At 37.7% G+C, this 24,627-nt stretch overlaps 2 protein-coding genes across 2 annotated transcripts; both read left to right on the top strand.

Annotated features, from left to right (window-relative positions):
* The first annotated feature begins 7,183 nt into the window (after positions 1-7,183).
* Positions 7,184-8,149, top strand: LOC101664528 (olfactory receptor 52N4). Its single transcript, XM_004717100.2, has one exon. It carries the CDS (start codon positions 7,187-7,189, stop codon positions 8,147-8,149), a length of 963 nt encoding a protein of 320 aa, XP_004717157.1. The 5' UTR covers positions 7,184-7,186.
* Positions 8,150-23,337: 15,188 nt separating this feature from the next.
* Positions 23,338-24,303, top strand: LOC101638040 (olfactory receptor 52N4-like). The gene has a single exon (XM_004717101.1). It carries the CDS (start codon positions 23,338-23,340, stop codon positions 24,301-24,303), a length of 966 nt encoding a protein of 321 aa, XP_004717158.1.
* The last annotated feature ends 324 nt before the right edge of the window (positions 24,304-24,627 follow it).

Here is a 24,627-nt window from a genome sequence, read left to right as displayed (position 1 = left end):
TTTGCTTTTATCTCCAAATCCAATATATTTGCTTTGCTTCTGTCATCTTACTTTTTCTCACTTTCTAATTATCTTTGTTTCTCTATTTTATAGTGGGAATATTTTGTTTGATTGTTTCTAGTACTGTGGAGGAATCTATTCTACATTTAAAAAAATCAGTTTCTCCAGTGCTTTCTAAATAATATCTAAATTATAGTATAATAATTCTCAGAGTCAATTATGAAGTGTCATTCTTCATGAACCATTTCATTTATTTAAAGTATTTGTTATGGATACATATCTTAGATACTTTGCTTGTGGCATTAGGGATATAGTTATAAAAACTGTCCCCAAAAGTAATAATCTTATTGAATTTCAGGAGATTCACAAATATAAGTTGACATTCATAGTGCCATGTGTAAAATATAACAAAAAATTCTTTTAGCAAATTGATTATTTAGCAATAAATTTAGATTCTTATAGATATAATATTTTAAGAGGATTTTGGAGGATGGGTTACTATCACACTTTAGGGACACTTTAGTCTTTCCTAAAAACTGTGTTATTGGAAAATGTAGTGAATAGAAATTAGCTACATTTGACAGGGGTACGTGGGGGGAGAGAGGTCATTGATAAGATAGAGAAGCATTTATCATAAAACCAAGGATATCACTGCGATGTAAGTATTAAATATCAAATAGTAACACCCAGTAGGAAGGGAATATTGTTCCTATCATTTTGATGGAAATACTGTTGCTATCATTTGTGAAAATTCTGATCATGCTTCAAATTTTAAAGCATTTATCCTTTTCCAACAGGAGTTTTTCTTCTGATTTCCTGGTGAGGTGCACACATGTACCTGCGGCACCCTGTCCGACTCTAAGATTTGGTGATGACTGAAGGAAAGTCCTTGAAGGTGAAGGTTGTTTACTTGTCCCACCTGTGTTGCTTATCTATTTTTGTTGTTGTTGTTGTTTGCTTTTAATTTCTTTTTAAAAAATCATTTTATTGGGGCTAATACGATTCATCACAATCCATACATACATCAATTGTGTAAAGCACACTTATACATTTGTTGCCCTCATCATTCTCAAAATTCACTTTTCTCTTGGGTTCCTGGAATTAGCTCCTAATTTTCCTTTTTCCCCTCCCTCTCCCTCCCTGCTCCCCACTCCCTCATGAACCCTTAATAATTTATAAATTATTATTATATCTTATCTTACATTGCCCGGCATCTCCCTTTACTCACCCTTCTCTTTCCCATTCCCCAGAGAGGAGGTTATATGTAGATCCTTGTGATTGATTTGCCCTTTATACTCCCCCTTCCCTCTTGGTATTGCCACTGTCAGCGCTGGTCCTGAGGGGTTCATCTGTCCTAGATTCCCTGTATTTCCAGTTCCCATCTGTACCACTGTGCATCCTCTGGTCTAACCAGGTTTGCAAGGTAGAATTGGGATCATGGTAGTTGGGGGAAGGAAGTGCTTAAGAACTAGAGGAAGGTTGTGAGTGTCATTATTGCTATACTGAACCTTCAGTGACTTATCTCCTCCCCACTACCCCTCTGCAAGGTATGTCCAGTTGTCTACAGATGGGCATTGGGTCCCCATCACGTGCTACCCTCATTCACGATGATATGATCCACCCCCCCACCCGCCTTTTGTTCTTGAAGCCTGGTCCCTTTGGCCCTTCATGATCACACATGTTGGTGTGCTGCTTCCATGTGGGCTTTGTTGCTTCTGAGCTAGAAGGCCGCTTGTTTACTTTCAAGCCTTTAAGTCCCCAGATGCTATAGTTCTCGATAGCCGGGCACCATCAGCTTTCTTCACACTTACTTATGCACACACTCGTCTTCAGTGTTTATGTGGGGAAGTGATCACACAATGATGTTTTTTGTTCTTTGGTGTCTGCTACCGGATCCCTTCAACACCTCATGTTCACACAGGCTTGTGTGCTTCTTCTCTGTGGGCTTTGTTGCTTCCGAGCTAAATGGCCGCTTGTTTGTCTTCAAGCCTTTAAGACCCCAGACGCTATAACTTTTGATAGCCGGGCACCATCAGCTTTCTTCACCACATTTGCTTATGCACACGTCTGTCTTCAGTGATCATGTCAGGAAGGTGGGTATCATGAAATGACCGTTTAGCTGAGCAAGGTGCTCTTGTATTAAGGGAATGCACATGAGGAGGCCCAATGTCGGCCTGCCACCCTACTACTAAACTTATAAATATGTGCACCTTGGTCCATTTCCCCCATAATCTTAAATATATTTACATATGTACATGTCTGTATTTAAGCTTCTATGTATGCCCTTTGCTTCCTACTCCTTTCCTCTATTTCCTTACGCTTTCCTCTTGTCCCACTACCATGTTCAGCCTTCATTCTGGTTTCAGTAATTCCTCTCAGTTTCCTTGCCCTTGGTCACTCCCTACCAGTCCTCCCACCCACTCCCTGCCATTGGTTTTGAATCACTCATTGTTCCCTTGTCCCTGGGTTTGCCAACACCTCTTCCCTTCCCCTACCTCCCACACTCTCATGTCCCTCCGGGGCTGTTGTTCCCTTTATTTTCTTCTCACATTTTTTTTTTTTTGTCTAGCCTCTCCTATATGGGTGGACCTGCAGAACTATTTCCAAAACATGATTAATTCTTTTAAATTTACTTTGCTCTCCTTTGATATTTATTTAAAATGTACAATTTTCATGGAATTATAGTCCCTATCATATAATGATCTCTAATACATTTTTATGTTTGATGGTAGGACGGATATTCTCATAGGGCACAAGACAGTATTCATTTGGTGCCACTGAATTGCTTTCTACTGCACGAATTTTCATAAGCATTGCCAAAATGACTCAGTCTGAGAAGAAAATAAAAATAGGGACATTGAGCACATGAAATGCAGTAGGGTGCCTCATGTGCTACTTCCTTCCGTCTTCTCAAACTCACTGCCATCAAGATTACAATTCATAGCAACTTTGTAAATCTACAGGACAGAGTGGAACTGTCCCTTTGCGTTACAGATTCTAAATCTGTATGGTAGCAGACAGACTCATCTTTCTCCATTGGAAGCACTGGTGGGTTCAAACCACTGACCTTGTGGTTAGCATCCCAATGCAAAGTCCACTATACTGTCACAGTTCACTCAGTCTTAGAAATACTATGGTTTTTATCATTGTAAATGAGGGTGAGTGCAGAGTGGAGACCCAAAGCCCATCTGTAGGCAACTGGACACCCCCTTACTGAAGGTTCACAGGGAGGAGATGAGCCAGTCAGGGTGTAGGGTAGCAATGATGAAACATATAACTTTCTTCTAGTTCTTAAATGCTTCCTCCCCCCCCCACTATCATGATCCCAGTTCTACCTCACAAATCTGGCTAGACCAGAGGATGTACACTGCTACAGATAGGACTTGGAAATACAGGGAACCCAGGACAGATGATCCCTTCAGGACCAGTGGTGAGAGTGGCGATACGTGGAGGGAGGAGGGAAGGTGAGGTAGAAAAGGGGGAAATGATTACAAGGATCTACATATAACCTCCTGCCTGGTGGATGGACAACAGAAAAGTGGGTGAAGGGAGACATTGGACAGTGTAAGATATGACAAAATAATAATAATTTATGAATTATTAAAGGTTCATGAGGGAGTGGGGAGGGAGGGAGAAATGAGGAGCTGATATTAAGGGCTCAAGTAGAAAGCAAATGTTTTGAGAATGATGATGGCAATAAATGTACAAATGTGCTTGACACAATGGATGCATGAATGGATTGTGATTAGAATTGTATGAGTCTCCAATAAAATGATTTAAAAAAAAAGAAATCTTAAAATTGAAAAAAAAGAAATACTATGATTTTGTGTGTATTAAAAAATAAATTATGATAAAATGTGCACAACTTGGCAAGTTAAATTTTGAGGAATTATTCAAACCTAAAACCCATACGATCAATGGGATTAAGAAGGAGACTATTGCCAGAATCCAATAAGAATATTATCAGATGTCTACCTCATGCTGCCATCCGTTTGTCATCCCCCCTCATGTAGGGAAACCATGAGTTTTCTTTCAGTATCACAGATTAATTTGACATGCTTTTGAATTTTAAAAATGAAACCAAGTGTTACATTACCCTAGGTCAAGCTTTTAAAAACACTATATAAGATTCATCTAAAGTGATATAAGTAGTCATGGGTTGTTTATTCTTTTTGCTCTTTGAAAGTTCACTCTGAGAAGTTACCAGTATATGTTGACTCATTATGATACTGATGGACATTTATGTAATTTCCAGATTTAAACTACTAAAAATTGTCTAAATTCTACAATTAGCATTCTAGTTCATGTGTTCTGATGTATGTTCATTCTTATAAGGTATGCCCCAAATAGCTGATTCAGTTTATACTCTTACCCCCAGTGTATTATAACTCCAGGAGTACCATATGTGCCATACTTTTGATGTTTCTGTTTTTGTTTGTTTGTTTCATTTTAGTTATCCTGTATGGTATGTTGGGAGCTCTGGTGGCACAGTGGTTATGAGTTGGCCTGGAGGTACAAGATCAGCAGTTTGAAAATACCAGCCGCTCCACTGGAGAAAGATAGGTCTTTGTAGTCTCATAAAGAACTGTGCAGTTCCAGAAAATCACCGGGGCAGTTCCACCCTGTCCTATAGAGTTGTTGTGAGTCTGCATCCCCGGATGGCAGTGAGTTGTTTGTTTGTTTTTAAATATGGAATAGAGTTCTCTCTCATGAGAAAACCAATTTTCATTCCCCCTTGTGACTATTATATGTTTATTGGCACTTTGAAAACTCCATGTTAAGTCCCTTGTGCCTACTTCTCTATTTGTATGGATGCTGCATGAGTGTGAATATTTTCTCTTCCTTTGTGGGTTAGCCTCTGTGAATGGTGCAAACCGTCAACATCCTGAGGTGGATGTGACTTGATGGCTAGTTTTCTTTTAATGATGTATTTGCACTTACAGTCTAATTTAGTATACAACAGATGTGCTGTTGTAAAAGTATTGTCTACTCCATATGTCAGATGATGTGTATTTGGTGTTTCACATTTAGATCTAACTTTCCCCTGAAATTTGTTGCACATATGGTGTGATTTAGAGGTAAAGAGGTTCCCCTCATACGTGTTTAATTGACGCAAGAATTTTTTTGGAAGTACTGTTTTTCTATAATCTACAGTAATTTCTTTGCAATAAATTAGGTGGCTGACTGTCTTTCAGAACTTGGTTTCTAGACTGAGTATGGACGTCCTTCAATTGCATTTTTATCCATATATAAAGAAAGATGGACATTGCAAGTTTTAAAGATGTTAGTTTGTAAGTTAAAGATTTCTCTGAGAAATTGAGAGATTAAAAGTCTGGAGATTTTAAGTGAATTGACAAATTCATTATAGAAATAGGTCTAACAAATTGGTGGTGTTTCTACTATATTACTTCACAATAGTTTTATCCAAGATGTTATACCCCATTTTCTATTTCTAGTCCCAATAAGACTCCTGGGGAAGGTAGTTAGTGGGAACTAATTGGAATGTTGGGGAGATCTGTTCACAAAGAGCTGCATTCGTTCTACTAAGTAGACATCGTTCATGAATTTTCGGCCGCATTGGAACCTAGTAGCAGAATGAGAATCCGGTGTTGGAAGCCTAAGCCATAGAATCAATTCTGCATCATGGCAACCTCCTATGTCCCAGTGCACCAGTGTTCTTCATCTGGTTTTCTTGGGTGTCATTCTTACAGAGGAAGTTTACTAGGCTTTTGTTCTAAGATGATGTTGAGTAAGCTTTAAACTCCAACCTTCAGTTAGTTGCCAAGCACAACAATTTTTGCCACTCTTGTATTGTAATGAGCCTCAATTCCTGTGTCGAATTGATTCTCATTTTGTTTCTCCATTGGATGTACATACTACTTCTTACGAAGTTTAGTGTGCATTTTCCCCCTCTTTCCGTTTTCTGCCTTTACTCCATGGGAGGAAGTGATAGGGATGGCGACTTGAAAAGTCAATCCACTATTGTTTTATGATAAAAATATAATGTAGTTCGGAGAATTATATGCTTTGTTTAGATATTACTTAGCTAGAAATCCTCCATAGCTAAATTAAATCCCTCTACCTTGTCTCACAAAGTATCCTGTGATAGTGTCCAGGAACAGATTCTTGCTGGTGTCAAGTCAGCCAATGACCCAATTCTTAGCTTGATGATCTCCAAGGCTTTCTCCCTCCCCTCACTAAGGGCCAGGACCTGCACACCCAGCCTGTCTCTTTGAGATTTAGGGTCCCTTAGGAATGGACCATAAGATCTTTCTTAAAGCAAAATTTAAATTTGACAAAACAAAATTTTGTTTTCCTACCTTGTACTTGTCATTTCAAGATGGTGTCTGTCTGAAATAATTGTTTCACTTAACCTATATTTACATATACTGTGTAAACAAACAGACACGGAGAGATGGACATTTGGAGGAAGGATGCCCCCCTCCTCCTTCCCATGCAGGTGAAAATAAAAGTTAGGCTCTGTCAAATCCACCTGTTTCTGTGATCTGGCAATGGTGACCAGGTAATATGGGTGCTGTGGTATGCACCCTACAACATGAGGACCATTCTGACTTCTATATTGCCTGGTAACATTTCCAAGCATCATAGAGTTAATAAATAATCTCCAGAATAGTTGTGTGTTTTTTCTAATTACTTACTTTCCATTCATGGTTAAGAGTTTTAATTTTATCAGGAAATATAGAACAATACCACATTGCATAATTACAAGGCTGGAGAAAAGACCGGGATGAAACCTCTTTAAAAATAAGATGTCTGAATCAAGATCTTTGCCATGACATTTAATATTTGTGCGAAATAAATACTTGAATATTTACAAAATGTGTGTATCACATTGTGGATATAGTAAGAAAATGAATTATAATGAAGAACAAAATAGCATTCACATTTCTGTTGTTTTTTTTTTATGAGAGCTGGGACAACGTGGGCTATCAATAAAAATGTGTTGGATGGCTTACTGAATGAATAATACCACAAAAACAAAACAGTTATTTCCTGGCACCCAACATGTTTAGATGGTTGATTGTTAAATTGTATTATAGAATTTTAAATGGGGTGTATATGGGTGAAATAGAGATAACATCTATGCTTTATCTCTTCCTTTTCTTGCTGTAGGAAAACACAAATAATTGTTTTGCTATTTAATGATCATACCAGCCGGATTAAGATGATGTTGAACCAAACAGGCTTTAGCCCCGCATCATTCATTCTGAATGGAGTCCCAGGATTGGAGGATGTGCACATCTGGATTTCCTTCCCATTCTGTTCTATGTATCTTGTGGCTATGATAGGCAATTGTGGACTCCTTTATCTGATTCATTATGAAGACTCTCTGCACAGGCCTATGTACTACTTCTTGGCTATGCTTTCCCTAACTGATCTTGTCATGTGCTCCAGTACCATTCCCAAGGCCCTCATGATATTCTGGTTCCGTCTCAAGGGAATTGGCTTTAATGAGTGCCTGGTGCAGATGTTCTTCATCCACACCTTCACAGGTATGGAGTCTGGGGTATTAATGCTAATGGCCCTTGACCGCTATGTGGCCATCTGCTACCCTCTGCGCTACTCAACTATCCTCACCAATCCTGTCATTGCAAAGGTTGGTCTTGCTACCTTTTTGAGAGGTGTGATACTCATCATTCCCTTCACCTTCCTCACTAAGCGACTACCCTACTGCAAGGGCAATATAATACACCATACATTCTGTGACCACATGTCTGTGGCCAAACTATCTTGCGGGAATGTCAAGGTCAACGCCATTTATGGTCTTACGGTTGCCCTGCTGATTGGAGGTTTTGACATATTGTGCATAACTATTTCCTACACTATGATCCTCCGGGCAGTGGTCAGCCTCTCATCAGCAGATGCTCGGCAAAAGGCCTTCAGCACTTGCACTGCCCACATCTGTGCCATTGTTTTCTCCTACAGTCCGGCTTTCTTCTCCTTCTTTTCCCACCGTTTTGGGGGCCACACGATCCCCCCATCTTGTCACATCCTTGTGGCCAATATCTATCTGCTCCTTCCTCCTACTATGAACCCTGTTGTCTATGGAGTGAAAACCAAGCAGATACGAGACTGCGTCATAAGGATTGTTTCTGGTTCTAAGGACACCAAATCTCACAAAATATAAATGGACATTTTTTAGGGATAAGAAAAAGTATAAAAATAGAAAAGATTACCTCTATTGAGGAATGGACAGAAAAAGCCTTTCTGAACAAAAAGCGTGCTAAATGGAATATGACAAGTTTCTAGAGAAGTTTAATATTGTTCACAGGCCAAGACAGTGTGAATTTTTCAACTCCTTTAACGTATGAAAAACTCTTTTTGTCATCAGCCAAAGCTTCCTTGAAAAATAATGTAATGAGCAATTTTCTGTGGGCGGGAAAAAAAAAGATGATATGGAGCTGATTATCCTGTTCTGGGTTCTGTTATCAATTAGTGATGGTAATTTTGAGACTGATCATAAGTTGATATTTTCCTCTAGAAAATAATGTGCTATATTTTTCTCTTTATGGTCAAAATATGTATGTTTTCCCAATGATGTCATGAACGCATCAATATAATGAAGTATAAGTTTCTGATTCTCTTACTAGAACCATGTTATTTGATTCAATGGGAATTTCCCAGCTCTCCAATGTGCATACTTAAGAGTATGGACTACTTGAACATCATCTAGTTTTCTTTCTTCTAACCCACTACTCACCTAAGATTATTTTCATCAATTTTTCAAATGCCTCTGTGTTTTAAAAATCAAACAAACCTCCTTTTGTGCTCATTTAATGCCAACTCTTTTTAATTCCATTCAATATTTCTGGTATCTTAAAATAATCTCATTTTTTATTTCACAACACTCTAGTCTAAATTCTCTTATTTTTTTCCAATCTTGCTAAACATTTCTTTAAAGCCTCACTTTATAAAACCCCTTTAATGTCAGATATTCACATATATGGCATGCTATTGCGCTTAATAGTTTTCCTCCTATATAGTATCTTCCTAGTTATTATATTTCACTATAATGGTATGGAGTATTTCCTGTTCACTAACTGTGGTGAAGTGAAATTGCTTGGTATGGCTCTTTCACTGACAGTCTTGCAAGTAAGGTATAGAAAACTACAACTCAGGGATTGGCCAGTTTTGCTATTTCTGTGAATATGATAGGCATCTCAGAAGCAGGAACAGGAAGAATTATGTAACCATTAAACAAGAAGAGTCACTAAGGAAGTGTGTGTGAGATCCCTATCTAAAGTTGCAGACAATAGAGGACCAGAGGCCACAGCACTGAGATCAAGAGACAGAGGGGAGGATGCTGACTGGGACCTTGAAACAGAATGTTGGGCTTCCTGCTCAGGAAACTAGGCAGAGACCAAGGTACTCTGAAAGGCTAAAGGTCAGAAAAAGATTGGGATGCTGCCTGAGAAGATTTGCTGCTGAGGACCAAAATCTGCATCCTTAATGTTTTCTGATCCTGATTTGTGGTAACCTGGTAACTTCACTAATACATCTTCATTATTGTGAGTATTGTCTGTGAGTCCTGCATGGCCATTGCAATGGATTTCACTGGGCAATACATATTTTAGTGCCTCAGAAATTAGCCTTGTTTCTGGGTATATTTGACCTGCACCAGTTTTTCTCTTTCAGTTCTAGTTTTTAAGATACAGAACATCTGCCAGATACCACTTTTCACTCAGCTTGCCCACAAAAATTCAGGCTATTTTAATACAGTGTTAGCTAGCCTGAGATAGAGGAAGTGTACACTTGCTATATTTAAAGTACGTTGTGTTGTACTTTTAGGTCAAGTTATACTTCATGTAGTGTCCTTTGATCCAAAGATATATTTGAACAGTTCAAATTACATGCACTTGGAATTTTCCACAAGAATCACTTTGCTTTTCTTAGGAACTGAATAGCAGGCAGTTTCAATTTGCTGACTTCACAAAAGGCCAGAAATTAAAGTTACTGTGCAATAAATAAGGAGCCCTTATGGTGTAGTAGGCTACATGTTTGACTTCCACCCACAAAGTCAACCCACTAGCTGCTCTGCAAGACAAAGATAAGACTTTCTGCTCCCAAAAGGATTTATAGGCTCAGAAACCCATTGGAGAAGTTCTACTCTACGCCACCCCCACTCCCAGTACCCAAAAAAAACCCCAAAAAACCTGACCGAATCATGAAATTGGCACAACAGAGCAACAGGGGAACAAAGTCACAATGTCTCCAAGGAATTCCGAAAATCAACCTCTTACTCAGGGGGGCAGGACTTGGCATATCAGTAGACCTGGTTGGAAGACATTCATAAAAGCCAGTAGATAGACCTGGAACTACTTATAGGCCTTTTAATTCATTTATATATTTATTTTCTATGTCTATCTGGATAAGATTGGCAAGATAAACAATCCCGAGGGAAAACAACAGGACCAATGGTTCATGGAAGACATGGGAGAGGAGGAGATGGGGGAAAATGAGCAGGGAGCCAACAAACTCAGGGACAAAGGAACAAGGGATCTAAAATCAAAGGCAAGGAGGTTTTAGAATGCCTGGTGGGGGTTGATCAATTGTAATGTGGATGAGGGGAATTTCTGCAAGCAGAATGAAGTGTGAATATGACAGTGGGGCAGGAGGAAAGTAAAAGAAAATATAGAAAAGAACAAAATAACAATTTATAAATTATCAAGGGCTCATGAGGGAGGGGGGAGCAGGGAGGGAGGGGAAAAATGAGGACCTAATGCCGGGGGCTTAAGTGGAGAGGAAATGTTTTGAGAATGAAGAGAGCAATGAATGTACAAATGTGCTTTATACAATTGATGTGTGTATGGATTGCGATAAGAGTTGTATGAGCCCCTAATAAAATGATTTTTAAAAAATCAAAAAAAAAAAGAAAGAAAAGAACTAGGAGGCAAATCTAATTAGAGAGGTATAAATATAGGCATGTACATATGTAAAATACACTAATACATAATGAATGATAGAGGTATTGGTCAATGTACATATATTCCTGTATTAAAGCATTAAGGTAGCAGATTGACTTTGGGCCTCAACTCAAGTCCTTCCTCATCACAAGAACACTTTATTTTAAGAACCTAGCACTGTGTGATATTCACCTTCCAAACATGATTGCTGAAGACATAATGGGTGCATAAGCAAATGTGGTAAGGAAAGCTGATGGTGCCTGTCTATTAAAAGACATAGCATCTAGGGTCTTAAAAGGTTTGAAGTTAAATGAACAGCCATCTAACTGGGAAGCAACAAAGCCCACATGGAAGAAACACACTAGCCTGTGTGTTCACGAGGCATTGGCAGGATCAGATATCAGATGATCAAAAATAAATGATTATATCAATGTGAAGGAGACAAAAACCTATGTGTAGACAATTGAATATTCCCTTACAGAAGGGTCACATGGAAGGGATGGTTCGCCCAATGTGCAATATAGCACTGATGGATACACAACACTCCTCTAGTTCTTTGATGCTTCCTCCCCTCACTAACATGATCCTAGTTCTATTTCAAAAATCTGGCTAGACTGGAATATGTACATTGGTATAAATAAGAGCGTTTGACATACAGACAGATAACCCCTTCACAAACAGTAACAGGAATAGCAATACCAGATCCCATGAGTTTATGGGGAGGTTGGGTGGGAAAGGGGACAAGGGGGAACTTATAGCAATGATTGATGTTTAACACACACACAAACACACACACACACCGAGGGGGGAAAGTAACAAATGTAGCTAAAGGGAATCTGCAGACTGTGTAAGATGTGAAACATTTTTTTGTATAAATTATTAAGAGATCTTGAATTGGGGGTGATGAAGAGGAGCAAATATCAAAGGGTTCAAATAGAAAGATAATGCTTTCATAATGTACACAATTTTCATTGATATAATTGATTTATAAATTGTTATATCTGTAAGAGCCCCCAATAAAATGTTAAAAAGAGAGACAGGTAAATGCCACTCTGTCATATAGGCTTGTTATGAGTAGTGAGTTCGCTACAATAAATAGAAATTCAGATATTCTGCAACCCAAAATGAGTATTTCAGAGTTCAAACTCTTTTATTAAAATGTTGCAGTCTTGTTTTAAGATAAAATGACATCTCCATCTGTGCACAGAAATTCTTAAAAAAAAGTTAGAATTTTTCTTGTATAGAAGCTTGGAATCAACCTCACCTCTAAAACATTTAAGATGAATTATTCATTGACATCTATATATTAAAATTGTTTCTGAAATTACTGCATAATTTGAACAAGAAAATTTTAGATCTTCAAAATACTTATGAAAATTGCTATGAAGTCGTACATTTAAAACTTGAGGTAGCCTTCACACCTTCCTTGTATGTGTCTTTTCAATTTTCTTTTCCCTTCTCCAGCTGCGTTCTGATTTTGCAGTATCCAACTTGTAGTCTTTGCATATATTGCACAGCATCATACACCCCAAAGAAACCAGCTGTCCTCTGATTGATTCTAACTCGGAGTAAGTTAGATTATAGGATAGAGAAAATTGCCCCTTTGGGTTTCCAAAACCCAAACCCAAACTCACTGCCCTTGAGTCAATGCTGACTCATAGCAAGCCCCTATGAGTTTCCAGGATGAACCATTTACAGGAGTAGAAAGCCCAATCTTTCACCCATGGAGCTGCTGGTGGTTTAGAACTGCCTACCATGAGGATCACACACCAATCATATGAACCTTTAAATCTTTTAAAGCTACAGCATAACTGATGGACTTGAACTAATGACATTATAATTGGCAGGTCAATGTGTAAGTAGCCCTGTGGGTTCATATACAACTTCCCTTGGAAGTCTCTTAATACCTAATACTTGTCCAAATATTTCTTACATTTTTGCCTTATCTTATAATTTATGGGTCTGAATTCTAATATTTAAAACAAGGATGATAAATAAATTCGTCTAACTTAACACCTGAGACATAGTAAAACATCATACCTAAGAAGCTAGAGTTAATGTGATTTTCTGATTTAATGCCCAAATAGCCCCAGCAACAAGTCTAAAAAACAAGACACCAAGAAAAAAAAAAAATCGGTGGGTTATGTAATAGTAGAACAAAGCTTACCACTTCTAACACAGGAATACAGCTCTTTTGAGAGTACTTAATGAATAACGCTCATTTTACTTTCAGTTAGTTCTTACATTTTAAAAATGATAACATCCGATTATTCATTTACTCAAAATAAACATCTACACTATTAAGTAAATATAATGGCAGTATGTATGATGTTTTGTTTTTAGTTTTTATTTTATTTTTGGGCTCTTACAACTCTTATCACAATCCACACATATATCCATTGTGTCAACCACATCTGTACATATGTTGTAATCATCATATTGAAAACATTTTCTTTCTACTTGAGCCCTTGGTATCAGCTCCTCATCTTTTACCCTCCCTCCCTCATATCCCCTTGATAATTTATGAATTATTCTTTTTTTTTTCATGTCTTGTGCAACCGCTGTCTCCTTTTACCCACTTTTTTGCTGTCCATCCTCCTGAGAGGGGGCCATATGTCAATTATTGTGATCAGTTCCCCCTTATGACATACCACTCCACAATTCCTTCCCTTACCCTCCCAGTATTGCTGCTCTGCTTATTGGTCCTGACTGGTTTATCTGTTCTGGATTCCCTATGTTGTGAGCTCTTATCTGTACCAGTATACATGTTCTGGTCTAGCCAGATATGTGAGACAGAATTGGGGTCATGCTAGTGGTTGGGCGGAGGGAAGCATTAAAAAACTAGAGCAGTGGTTCTCAACCTGTGGGTCATGACCCCTATGGGGATCGAACGTCCCTTTCAGGGGTCGCCCAGTTCATAACAGTAGCAAAATTACAGTTATGAAGTAGCAATTAAAATAATTTTATGGTTTGGGGGGTTCACCACAACATGAGGAACTGTATTACAGGGTCACGGAATTAGGAAAATTGAGAACCACTGAACTAGAGGAAGGTTGTGTGTTTAGTTGTGCTATACTATGCCCTGACTGGTTCATCATTTCCTTGTGGCCTTTCTGACAGGGGGTGTCCAATTGACTACTGATGAGCTTTGGGTTTCCACTCTGCCCTCCCCCTCTTACCCATTGATTTGATTTTGTTTGTTTGTTTTGTTTTAGGTCTTTGATACCTGATACCTGATCCCTTCAACACCTTGTGGTCACACAGGCTGGTGTGTTTCTTCCATGTGGGCTTTGTTGCTTCTTAGCTATATGGCTGCTTCTTAATCTTCAAGCCTATAAGACCCCAGATGCTATATCTTTTGATAACCAGCACCATCAGCTTTCTTCACCACATTTGCTTATGCACCCATTTTGTCTTCAGCGATCATATTAGGGAAGGTGAACATCACACAGTGCCGTGTTAGTAAAACAAATTGTTCTTGCATTGAGGGAGTACTAGAATGGAGGCCCAAGGTCAATCTGCTGCTGTAACACTTTATAAATAAATATATGTACATAGATCTATTCCCCTGTATTAATTATATATTAATGTATTTACATATATACATGCCTATATTTACACCTCTATAAATGTCCTTTGCTTCCTAGTTCTTTCCTCTATTTCTTTCTACTTTCCTCCTGTCCCACTATAGCATAAAATAGAATTAATTACTCGAGTGTAAAAAAAAAGAGTTTGGATTGAAAAACAGCTCTTTGTTTCAGAGTTGGAAGATTGTATCACTAATCATCAATTTCCCAGTCTTGTAAGTGACTCCTAATCCCCACTCCATGCTAGCTGGGCCTAGCATACTAGAATGGCCTGGGTCTCCATAATGGTAAAGTTGGTGTGTTGACTTGGCTGCAACATGGTTCCAAAGCAGGCTCACAAATGTTATGTTTGAGGTCATCATTGCAGCTACAGTGTCATTGCATCACTTCAAGGATTTTCCTCTCTTTTTGTTGCCCTTCTACTTTACTATGTATGTATCTATATATGTCTGTGTGTGTGGCGGGTGGGGCAGGGTATTAGTCAGTAGAAAGTGACTCTGAATGATCCTAAATTATAAATTCAGTAGACAAAAGGTTCCAAAGCAGGTGTTATAAACATACTATTACTAAAATAAATGATTAAATAATTCAATTTGAACATGGTAGCTTTGACATCCAATAGGGATGCTCAACAAAGAAAGGGAAACAACAATAATGAGTCAAATAGCATGTCATCATCCACTTCATTTGAAAGAACACTTCGTTTTTTCTTTTTAAAATCATTTTATTGGGAGCTCTTACAACTCTTATCACAATCCATCCATCCATTGGGTCAAGCACATTTGTACATTTGTTGCCATCATCATTCTCAAAACATTTGCTTTCTACCTGACCCCTTGGTATCAGCTCCTCATTTTTCCCCTCCCTCTGTGCTCCCCCATCCTTCATGAACCCTTGATAATTTATATGTTATTATTATTTTGTCATATCTTATACTGTCTGACACCTCCCTTCACTACCTTTCTATTATCTGTCCCCCAGGGAGGGGGCTATATGTAGATCCTTGTAATCGGTTCCCCCGTTCTACCCCACCTTCCCTCCACCCTCCTGGTGAAAGAACCCTTGTTGAAAATCACATTGTCAGCTATGTATTTTACATTGCCCTCAGACAATCTCAGCAGTCATTCACTGCCAACCAGTTGATTCCAACTCAGAGCGACCCTATAGGACAGAATGGAACTGCGTCTATGCAATTCTAAGACTGTAAATCTTTACAGGAGTAGAAAACCTCATTATTCTCCCGAGGAACGACCAATGTTATCATAAAGCACTACATCTCCAAGGCATCCCCATGTTGCGTAGTTTTACCACTATTAAATAGTGTTATTTACCTAGAAACATAAAAAATACATGAATTAAAGAAAAATGAATGGGTGTGAGATGATTGAAATATTTTTCGCTTAAGTGTTTTCTAAGTCTTTACATAAAAGAAATGATGCAATAAGTGTTAAAATCACTAGTCTTCATTAAAAATATCTTATGTTTATGAATTCATTCTCATTCTCTCCAATCTATACATGCGCATACATACATACCCACATAGAACTATACACAGGACTTTATTCCTTCTGTTATTTCTACATCATCATCTGGATATTACAAATAGAAACTCTTTTTGTTTTTTCCATAGAGATTAGCTTGGTCTCCACAGCAGCAGGTATGTCTCTAATGTGCTGAAATGCCCTGTGGGACACACCTCAAACATTTTCCTTTAAAGGACCAGGTTTTAGCACAGAGACATCGGAATTTTGAGGTTGCCTGTTGTGCATATCCATCTATCCTAATATTGTGATGTTTTTTGAACAAGGCCTTGAACAATGGACTGTATTGCATTCAGCTCAATCTTTTTCTATCCAGAAACTCAGGTATTAAAAAACATGCACAAAGAGGAATAGGGAGGCTTTTTCCCCCCCATTTGCTAGAGAGGCTTTGAATTTATGCTAACTGCTTATAATATTCTAAATACTATGTTTTGCTTCATCCATTTAGTTTGAGATGGAAATATTGTGTGCATTTATATTTTCTCAGAAAAAAATTTATCTCAACTTAGATTATAATCAATGTAAGCTATCCTGTTGATTATAAATAAGTGTGCTATTATTTTTAACCAAATCGGATGCATTAATTCCACAGTGATGAAATTCAGGCATGAGTGAATCTCATGACTAGGAATAATAGAACAATTGCGAGAAAATAGTGTTTGAAAATGAGGTCAATTGTCATATTACTCTTGCTGATTTCCTGTCCTCCACCTGTTCCTCAAAATCAGATATACTTGTAAGAATTAATTTCAGGAAAGACTTATTTATGAATGGGCTTCACCCAGGGAGCAACCAGGGGAAACTGCCATCAAGTGGAGGGATAACCATGGATCTTGAGGATTGAAAATGGTTTAGTTAGTTAAAATTAAAAATGGCTGCCTATATGGTTTGAATGTGAGAATAGACAATAGATTATATACAAATTAAACTCTATAAATGCCGATAATTGTGTGTTGATGTTTCTATTCCATATCTTTGCCCACATATGACAACATAAGGTCAACCAATTTTTCTTCCAGGTAAATTATGAGGTATAGAAATAATTTCAAAAATTAAGCTATAAAATCTAATTTAATCTATAGTAAATATTCTAATATATTGGTATCAACTTGCATTTCTGATAATCTTGCAAATGTATTGAGTTGTAATCTAAAATTTTTATGTAACAACAAGGCCTGTTTTAGTAATTAATTAGCTACACATATAAAATATTATTTTTGTTAAGTACAATTGAGCCAGTTCCATCTTATAACACCCCTTTGTGCTCAACAGAATGAAACACTGTCCAATCCTCTCCCACCCTCACAATCATTGCTACATGTGAGCCTTGTTAGAGCTGCTATGTCAATCCATTTTGTTGAGGATCTGCCTCTTTTTTGCTGACCTGCTATCCAACATGATATTATTCTTCAGGGACTAATGTCTCCTGATAACATGTCCAAAGTATGCTAGATGAAGTCTCATCATCCTTGCATCCAAGGAGTATTCTTGCTGGAATTCTTCACTTTTTCATTGTTCATTCTTCTGGAACTCTATGGTCTATTTGAGCTTCTTCAACAACACCATAATCAAATGCATCCATCTTCTTCATTCATGGTGCAATCCTTGAATGCATATGAGGTGATTAAAAATACCTTAAATCTTAGTATTTGGATCAGGCTGACCTTAATACTTAAGTTGATATCCTTGCTTCTTAAAACTTTAAAGAGTTTTTTGAAGCAGATTTGTCCTAAGCAAGGTCCTTTAATTTCTTGACTGCTTTTCCACGACCATTGATTGTGGATCCAGATATAAAAAAAATCCTTGACAATGCCAATATTTTTCTTATTTTTCATAATGTTTTTGATTGGTTCAGTTGTATTTTTGTTTTTCATAGAGAATTGTAATCCATACTGAAGGCTGTAGTCTCTGAACTTCATAATTAAGTGCTTCCAATCCCCTTGTCTTCCAACAGACAAGGTTGTATCATCTGCATATCACATGTTATTAATGAGCCTTTCTCCAATCATGATAGTCTATATAGTCCAACTATCTCAGATTATTGAATAATTGTGGTAAAGTAATAAAGTAATGATGAATACCTTACCTGATTTTAAGCCATACAGTATTTCCTTGTTCTCTTGAATCATTGCCTGTTGGTCTATGAGGAATAATGACATACATTGATCACTTTCAGTCTATTAATCAAATAGTGGGCTTATACATTTATTAGCATCAACGAGTGAAGACCTAAAAGAGCTCGGGTGGCTCAGTGGTTCCACATTGGGCTAACTATAAAGTTTGAAAACATCAGCTGATCTGTTAGAGAAAGATGGGGCTTTCTACTACTGTTGTCAACATTTTCTGTATATTTGTTTTGTTTTCTTTGTTCATATTAGGGTTTACTTCAGCGGTGTTATATCATTGGGGGGGGTCACCCTCGTGAAGTTATGTGATATGTTTTCTGGTTTTTATGGGAATATGAAACACAGGATTGATTGAACTATGGAATGCTGTGATATATGTATTAACTCCCAATCAATAATATTTTTTTCATTAAAAAAAGAGTTACAGTCTTGGAAACTCACAGGAGGAGTTCTATCTTGTCTTATAGAGTTTATATGAGTTGGAATCAAATTGATGGCAGTGATTTTGTGTGTTAGTTTTGAGTGAGCACCTCCTGTGTGCTTTCATTTGGTGAAACATCTCAATTTGCATTTCCTCCATTCCTGGAGTCTTGTTTCTTGCCTTCAGTTCAGCCTAGACAGCTTCCTTTAGTACACAGGCTCTTGATCATATGCTCCTTTCTCAAATGGTTAAATAGCAGTCAACCTTTTTGATACAATGAATCTGTTCATTCCTTCTTCTTTTGATGTTTTCTGTATAGTTAACTCTTCTGTTCAATATCCCTCAAAATCCTTCAATATTGAAACTTGAGGCTTGAGTTTTCCCTTTAGTTATCTCAGTGTGAGAAATGCTGAGCATGTTCTTCCTTTTCGGGTTTCTGACTCCAGGTCTTTGCACATTTCAGTATCCTGTTTTACTTGGTATCCTATTGCAGGTCTTTGACATTCTCCACTAAGCACTTGTCATCATTTCTTCTTTTTGTTTTAGTGTTTACTTCAAGAACAAGTTCTTTTATCTTTTTCATTTTCTGGATTTTATTGACCTCATTCTACTCTTTTCTTTAGCCTCTCCAGGAGTCAGAATTGAATTGAAAGCAATACTTGTTATTGTTTATTTTTTGGAGGGTGCTTTCCTTAATTTACCTACTTGCTTCTGATGTATGGCTACACAGAGACTAGAGTTTATTGTTTGAATGTATTTATTTAGAGGGAGACTAAATAAATGTATTTATTTAGAGGGAGTTCTATTTTCAAGAACTTGTTAAAATTACATATACACCAGTAAAACACTAAGGAGCCCTGGTGGCATCGGAGTTGCATATTGGACTGCTAACTCCAAGGACAAGTCAGAAACCACCAGCCACTTTGAAGGAGAAAGAGAAGGCTTTCCAGTCTTGTAAAGATATATATTCTTGGAAACCAACAGGGGAAGTTTGTAGTATCTTATAGGGTCTCTATGAGTCAACTTGACGGCAGTGAGTTTTCAAACACGGAACAGTCTTTTGATTGTGTATAGCATCATTACAATTCAGAACTTACTGGATGGCATCTAGCAATAACTACAGTTAATTATTCATCAAAAAATAATCTAAAAAGTGATCTTACTTTCTTAGTAATCAATTATTAAATATACATAGTTTCTCATTCTAGCCATTTATGCTAATAATCTGTGAAAATACCTGTAATATCTGTGAAAATAGTCAGAAAATATGTTGCATAAAAATATGGAGTATGCATATACAAGCCTGAAAAATATATACATTTTTTTATACAAGCATTTATAGAAAAAACATTTCTTTTAGAAAATGCAATTCTTTTATAGAAAATCCACATCGTTCTTGTAATCCTAATAAACATAGCTAGAATTCTGTTAGCTTTTCAAGTATTAGTTTGGTCACATTATATTAGGAAAATAAAAATCAGCTGATAAGGTGAAACATGACTTAAGTGAATACCATTTTTAAAAACATCTACTTTATACATAACTGAGAAAAGTATTTTCAATATTGTGTATTAATTTGGTTGCAGAGAAACTTTGGTAAACCTCAAGAAAAAACTTTTTGATACAATCAGCTTTAATGCACTGCATAAAGCCTTTATGCTCTATTTCTCAAAGTTTCTTGAGCTCATGTTTTCTTGCTTTGACTTCCACTTTATCTTACATTAATATTTCTCTCAAAAATTTAAATTTATTCTTGGTATTTTGAGTATTTTGTCTATCAAGAAAACATGCGTGCACACTTTGAGTGTAGTTTTCTTACATCTCAAAATATTTATCTGAACGCATTAAAAGGGAAAAACACCAGCTTAAAAAATAGTGATTTAACACAAGGAATACATGAAGGAAAATTATGCAACAGCTGAGGAAGTGGTATTTTTTCAGAAGAGGAAGAGAGCAGAAGTTTCCTAGAAGGAGGCCAGATGGTATCAGGGAGAAGAATGGACAGATTTTGTTTAAATGTCAAGAAAATAAAAGTTGGAAAATGTTCAAATTTTTGAGGGGATGTTATGAATATTTTGGAAAATATGGCAATCAAATGCTCTTAATTAAAAGGAAATCTATTGGCTGAGAAAGAAAATGTAGTTATATCATGTGACTTAGTAAGAGATAATGAGTGTAATAATAATGATAATAAGTGTAATGTAATGATAATAGTAAGAGATAGTAAGTGTAAATGCTAATTTTTTAAAAACATCTTAAAAAATAAACCAGGAAAAAGTAGAATAGACAGACATATTACTTAGAAATACAGAGGAAATGGTTAATCTCCACGCTTGAGTCCATTCAGACTCATGAGGACCACAAATATTGGAGTCAAACTGTGCTCCCCTGGGTTTTCAGGAACTCCCTTTCAGTTGCAGACCAGCAGGGCACTCATCTGAGATGTCTCAGGGCAGGGAATGGAGTCACTAACCTTTCACTTAGCAGCTGAGCTCCTGAGTGCTAGACACCACTTCTATTAGCTAGTAGGGAGCTCAAAATCTGAAAGTGAAAAGCAACCAGCTAAACCACACTCACTGCATTGAGTCTAGTCTACCTCCTGGTGACCTGGAGGGCAGGGTAGAACTGCCCCTGTGTGTTCCTAAGGCTAAGTCTTTACAGAAGTGTTAACCCTCCTCTTCCTCCCGCAGAGATGCTGCTGATTTCAAACTTGCCAGCCTTATGGTTAGTGGCCCAACACACAGTCACGATGCCACCAGGGCTCCTGATGGAGAGGTGGACTTTAAAAGTTAGAGCGGGAAATTCTGTTTTTTAAAAGATTATTTTTCTTATGGCACTTTTTGATTTTTAGAGTAAAAACGTAATTGTTTTGTATAAGTAATTTTAAAAAGTTCAACAAAGGGCACACTTTTGGGTGGAATGTATGTCTCAGAAACAGAAGCCTCTTCTACAAAGTGTCTCAATTTAGTCAATTTTAAAGTGCTTGTTTGATAATAATACTCTCTGGGTTTTTAGAGATGATTAAATGAATTCACAATCGGAAAATGCCTATTAAAATCATTTTTGTTATATATTAAGTACAAATATGACCCACTAATTAAGAATAAGAACAACAATAAAAATATACAAGGTGCATTTAGTGATCAAGGAAAATTTCCTTAAGGGAACTCCCAAAAGATGTTTCAAAATATTTTAGCTTAAGATCATAACTAAACTGCCATCAGAAATGCCATAACATATTTATATTTGATTTCAGGTCTAGGAGGGTTGAATCCATGACTTTCAAGTATCTTAGACACACTCTCTGTGGCTGCATTTGGGAGGCCATTGCTGCTGTTGGGAGCTGTCGCTTGGGTGTGTAACTCATAATGAGGTCATGTGACAGAGTCTAACTGTATATGGTTTTCTAGGCTGTCACTTTTCAAACAATGAACTCTGGTGTGTTCGGTTGCTAACCAAAAAGTTAGTGGTTTCCCAGCCACCGTTCCAGGAGAGACAGACGTGATGATCTGATTCCATAAGGATTTATAGTGTAGGGAGCTGATCGGGCAATTCTACTCTGTACAATAGGGCACAACTTGTCAGAGTCAACACAATGGCAGAGTTTGATTTTCATTTTTGAATAGTAAGGTTAAGTCTTAATGTATGGATAGGTAAAATATAATCATGATGTAAACAGCCTGGAAATTCTTTGAAATTGATATTTGTTTATTCTTTTTTTTAGTTGAGATTTGATACATATAGCTTATCATTCTATAGTTTAATCACATCAAGTGGAATTGTACAATTGCTACCACAACCAGTTTTCAACCATTCTTTACCAGGGCTCCTTGACACCCCACCCCACCCCACTGCACCTCCCTCCCCCCAAACCCCTTATTCTACTTGCTGTCCCTATAATATCATCAATCCTGGTTTTCATATACCGAAAAACAGAAAAGCATGTAACTCAACTTCAAGATGGTGACTTCCATTGACATAACATCCCTGAGATACACTCTACTATGAATGAACAAAAGCCAAACAAAACAATATAAACAAAAAATTTGGAAACCAGATCAAATCCAAAACAGATAGTCAGTTCTTTCTCCCAGGGAGACATTTGGTGGGTTTACACTGACAGAGTTTTGGTTAACAGTGGGGTACTTAGCTGTTATGCAACTAGGTCTCCTTATCTGTGAAAGAAACCAAAAGCTGAACCCACTACCATCAAGTCGATTCTAACTTACATTGACTTTACATAGGGTTTCTGAGACGCAAAAGAAGATGAACAGGTAAGCACAGACCTTATTCCCAGAAGAAGTATCATCTTCAGCAACATCTTCACAGGGGTGGAATCTGGAGTGCTTAAGCCATCTGCTTCCCAGTGTGCTACACAACTGTCCTTACCAACCCAGTCATTCTAAGGAGTCACTGTTGGATCAAACCACTGAACTTGTGGTTAGCAGCTCCATGCTAACTCTGCCACCAGGGTTTCTCATCTGTGACACAGTATGTACTAAATATGTATTTGTAGGATAATCTGATAAATTAGTAAATCAACATGTTTAAATACATATTCCTTGGCATAAAAAAAGAATTGTTTTTAAAATTCACCATTTAACTGAGAGACAAAATGAGTATGGAAAAACAGAGAAAGATCATGACTGATCATTTTTTCCCTTCTCTTTTTCCTAATCTAGGAGGATTAAGAAAACAAAACATGAGAAGCTGCTTAATGGTCATACTAACCTAATCATGATAATGTTGAACCAAACAGACATGATACCAACCTCATTCATTCTTAGAGGGATCCCAGGGTTGGAACACATGCACATCTGGATTTCCTTCCCATTCTGCACTATGTACGTTGTGGCTATAGTAGGGAACTGTGGGCTCCTCTACCTCATCCGCTATGAGGACTCCCTGCACAAGTCCATGTACTACTTCTTGGCCATGCTTTCCCTAACTGACATTGTCATGTGCACTAGTACAATTCCTAAAACTCTCTGCATCTTCTGGTTCCATCTCCAGGAAATCAGCTTTAATGAATGCCTGGTCCAGATGTTCTTCATCCACATCTTCACAGGGATGGAATCTGGAGTGCTCATGCTTATGGCCCTCGACCGATTTGTGGCCATCTGCTACCCACTGCGCTATGCAACCATCCTTACCAATCCAGTCATTGTAAGGGTTGGGCTTGCCACTTTCTTTAGAGCTGTGTTTCTCATCATTCCCCTTATTTTCATCATAAAGCACCTGCCCTATTGCAGAGGCAACATAATACATCATACCTACTGTGATCAGCTGTCTGTAGCCAAGTTATCCTGTGGCAATATCAAGATCAATGTTGTCTATGGCCTAGTGGTTGCCTTCCTAATCGGAGGTTTTGATATTTTGTGCATCACAGTCTCGTACACCATGATCCTCCGGGCAGTGATCAGCCTCTCCTCTGCAGATGCTCGACAGAAGGCCTTTAGCACCTGCACTGCCCATATCTGTGCTATTGTTTTCTCCTACACTCCGGCTTTCTTCTGTTTCTTTTTTAATCGCTTTGGTAGTCATACAATTCCTCCATCTTGTCACATCATTGTGGCCAATCTCTATCTGCTCCTTCCTCCTACGATGAACCCTATTGTCTATGGGGTGAAAACCAAGCAGATACGAGACTGTGTCCTAAGGATCCTTTCAGGTTCTAAAGACAGCAAATCCCTCAGCACATAAAAGGTACTTTTTTTAATCCCTTTTTTCAGGAAAGAGAAGGAACAATAATGGAAGGGAAGGAAATAGAGTGAAAGCAACTCTTCTGTCTGCTGATTAGCCAGGAGACAAGCATGCCTTTGTGAGTACTATTTAGCCACTAAGGAACCCTGGCAGTGTAGTGGTTATGCATTGAGTTCCAGTTCAGAACCACCAACTTTTCTACAGGAGAAAGATGAGGCTTTCTAATCCCAGGAAGTTTTACAGCCTCAGAAAGCCATAAGGACAGGTCTACCCTGTGCTATAAGCTTGCTGTAAGTCAGAATTGACTCATTGGCAGTGAGTTTG

This window comes from Echinops telfairi, unplaced genomic scaffold (assembly GCF_000313985.2).
Source record: "Echinops telfairi isolate 266 unplaced genomic scaffold, ASM31398v2 ScPeMD7_41;HRSCAF=154, whole genome shotgun sequence".
NCBI lineage: Eukaryota > Metazoa > Chordata > Mammalia > Afrosoricida > Tenrecidae > Echinops > Echinops telfairi.
This window is presented reverse-complemented; position numbering and strand designations above follow the sequence as displayed.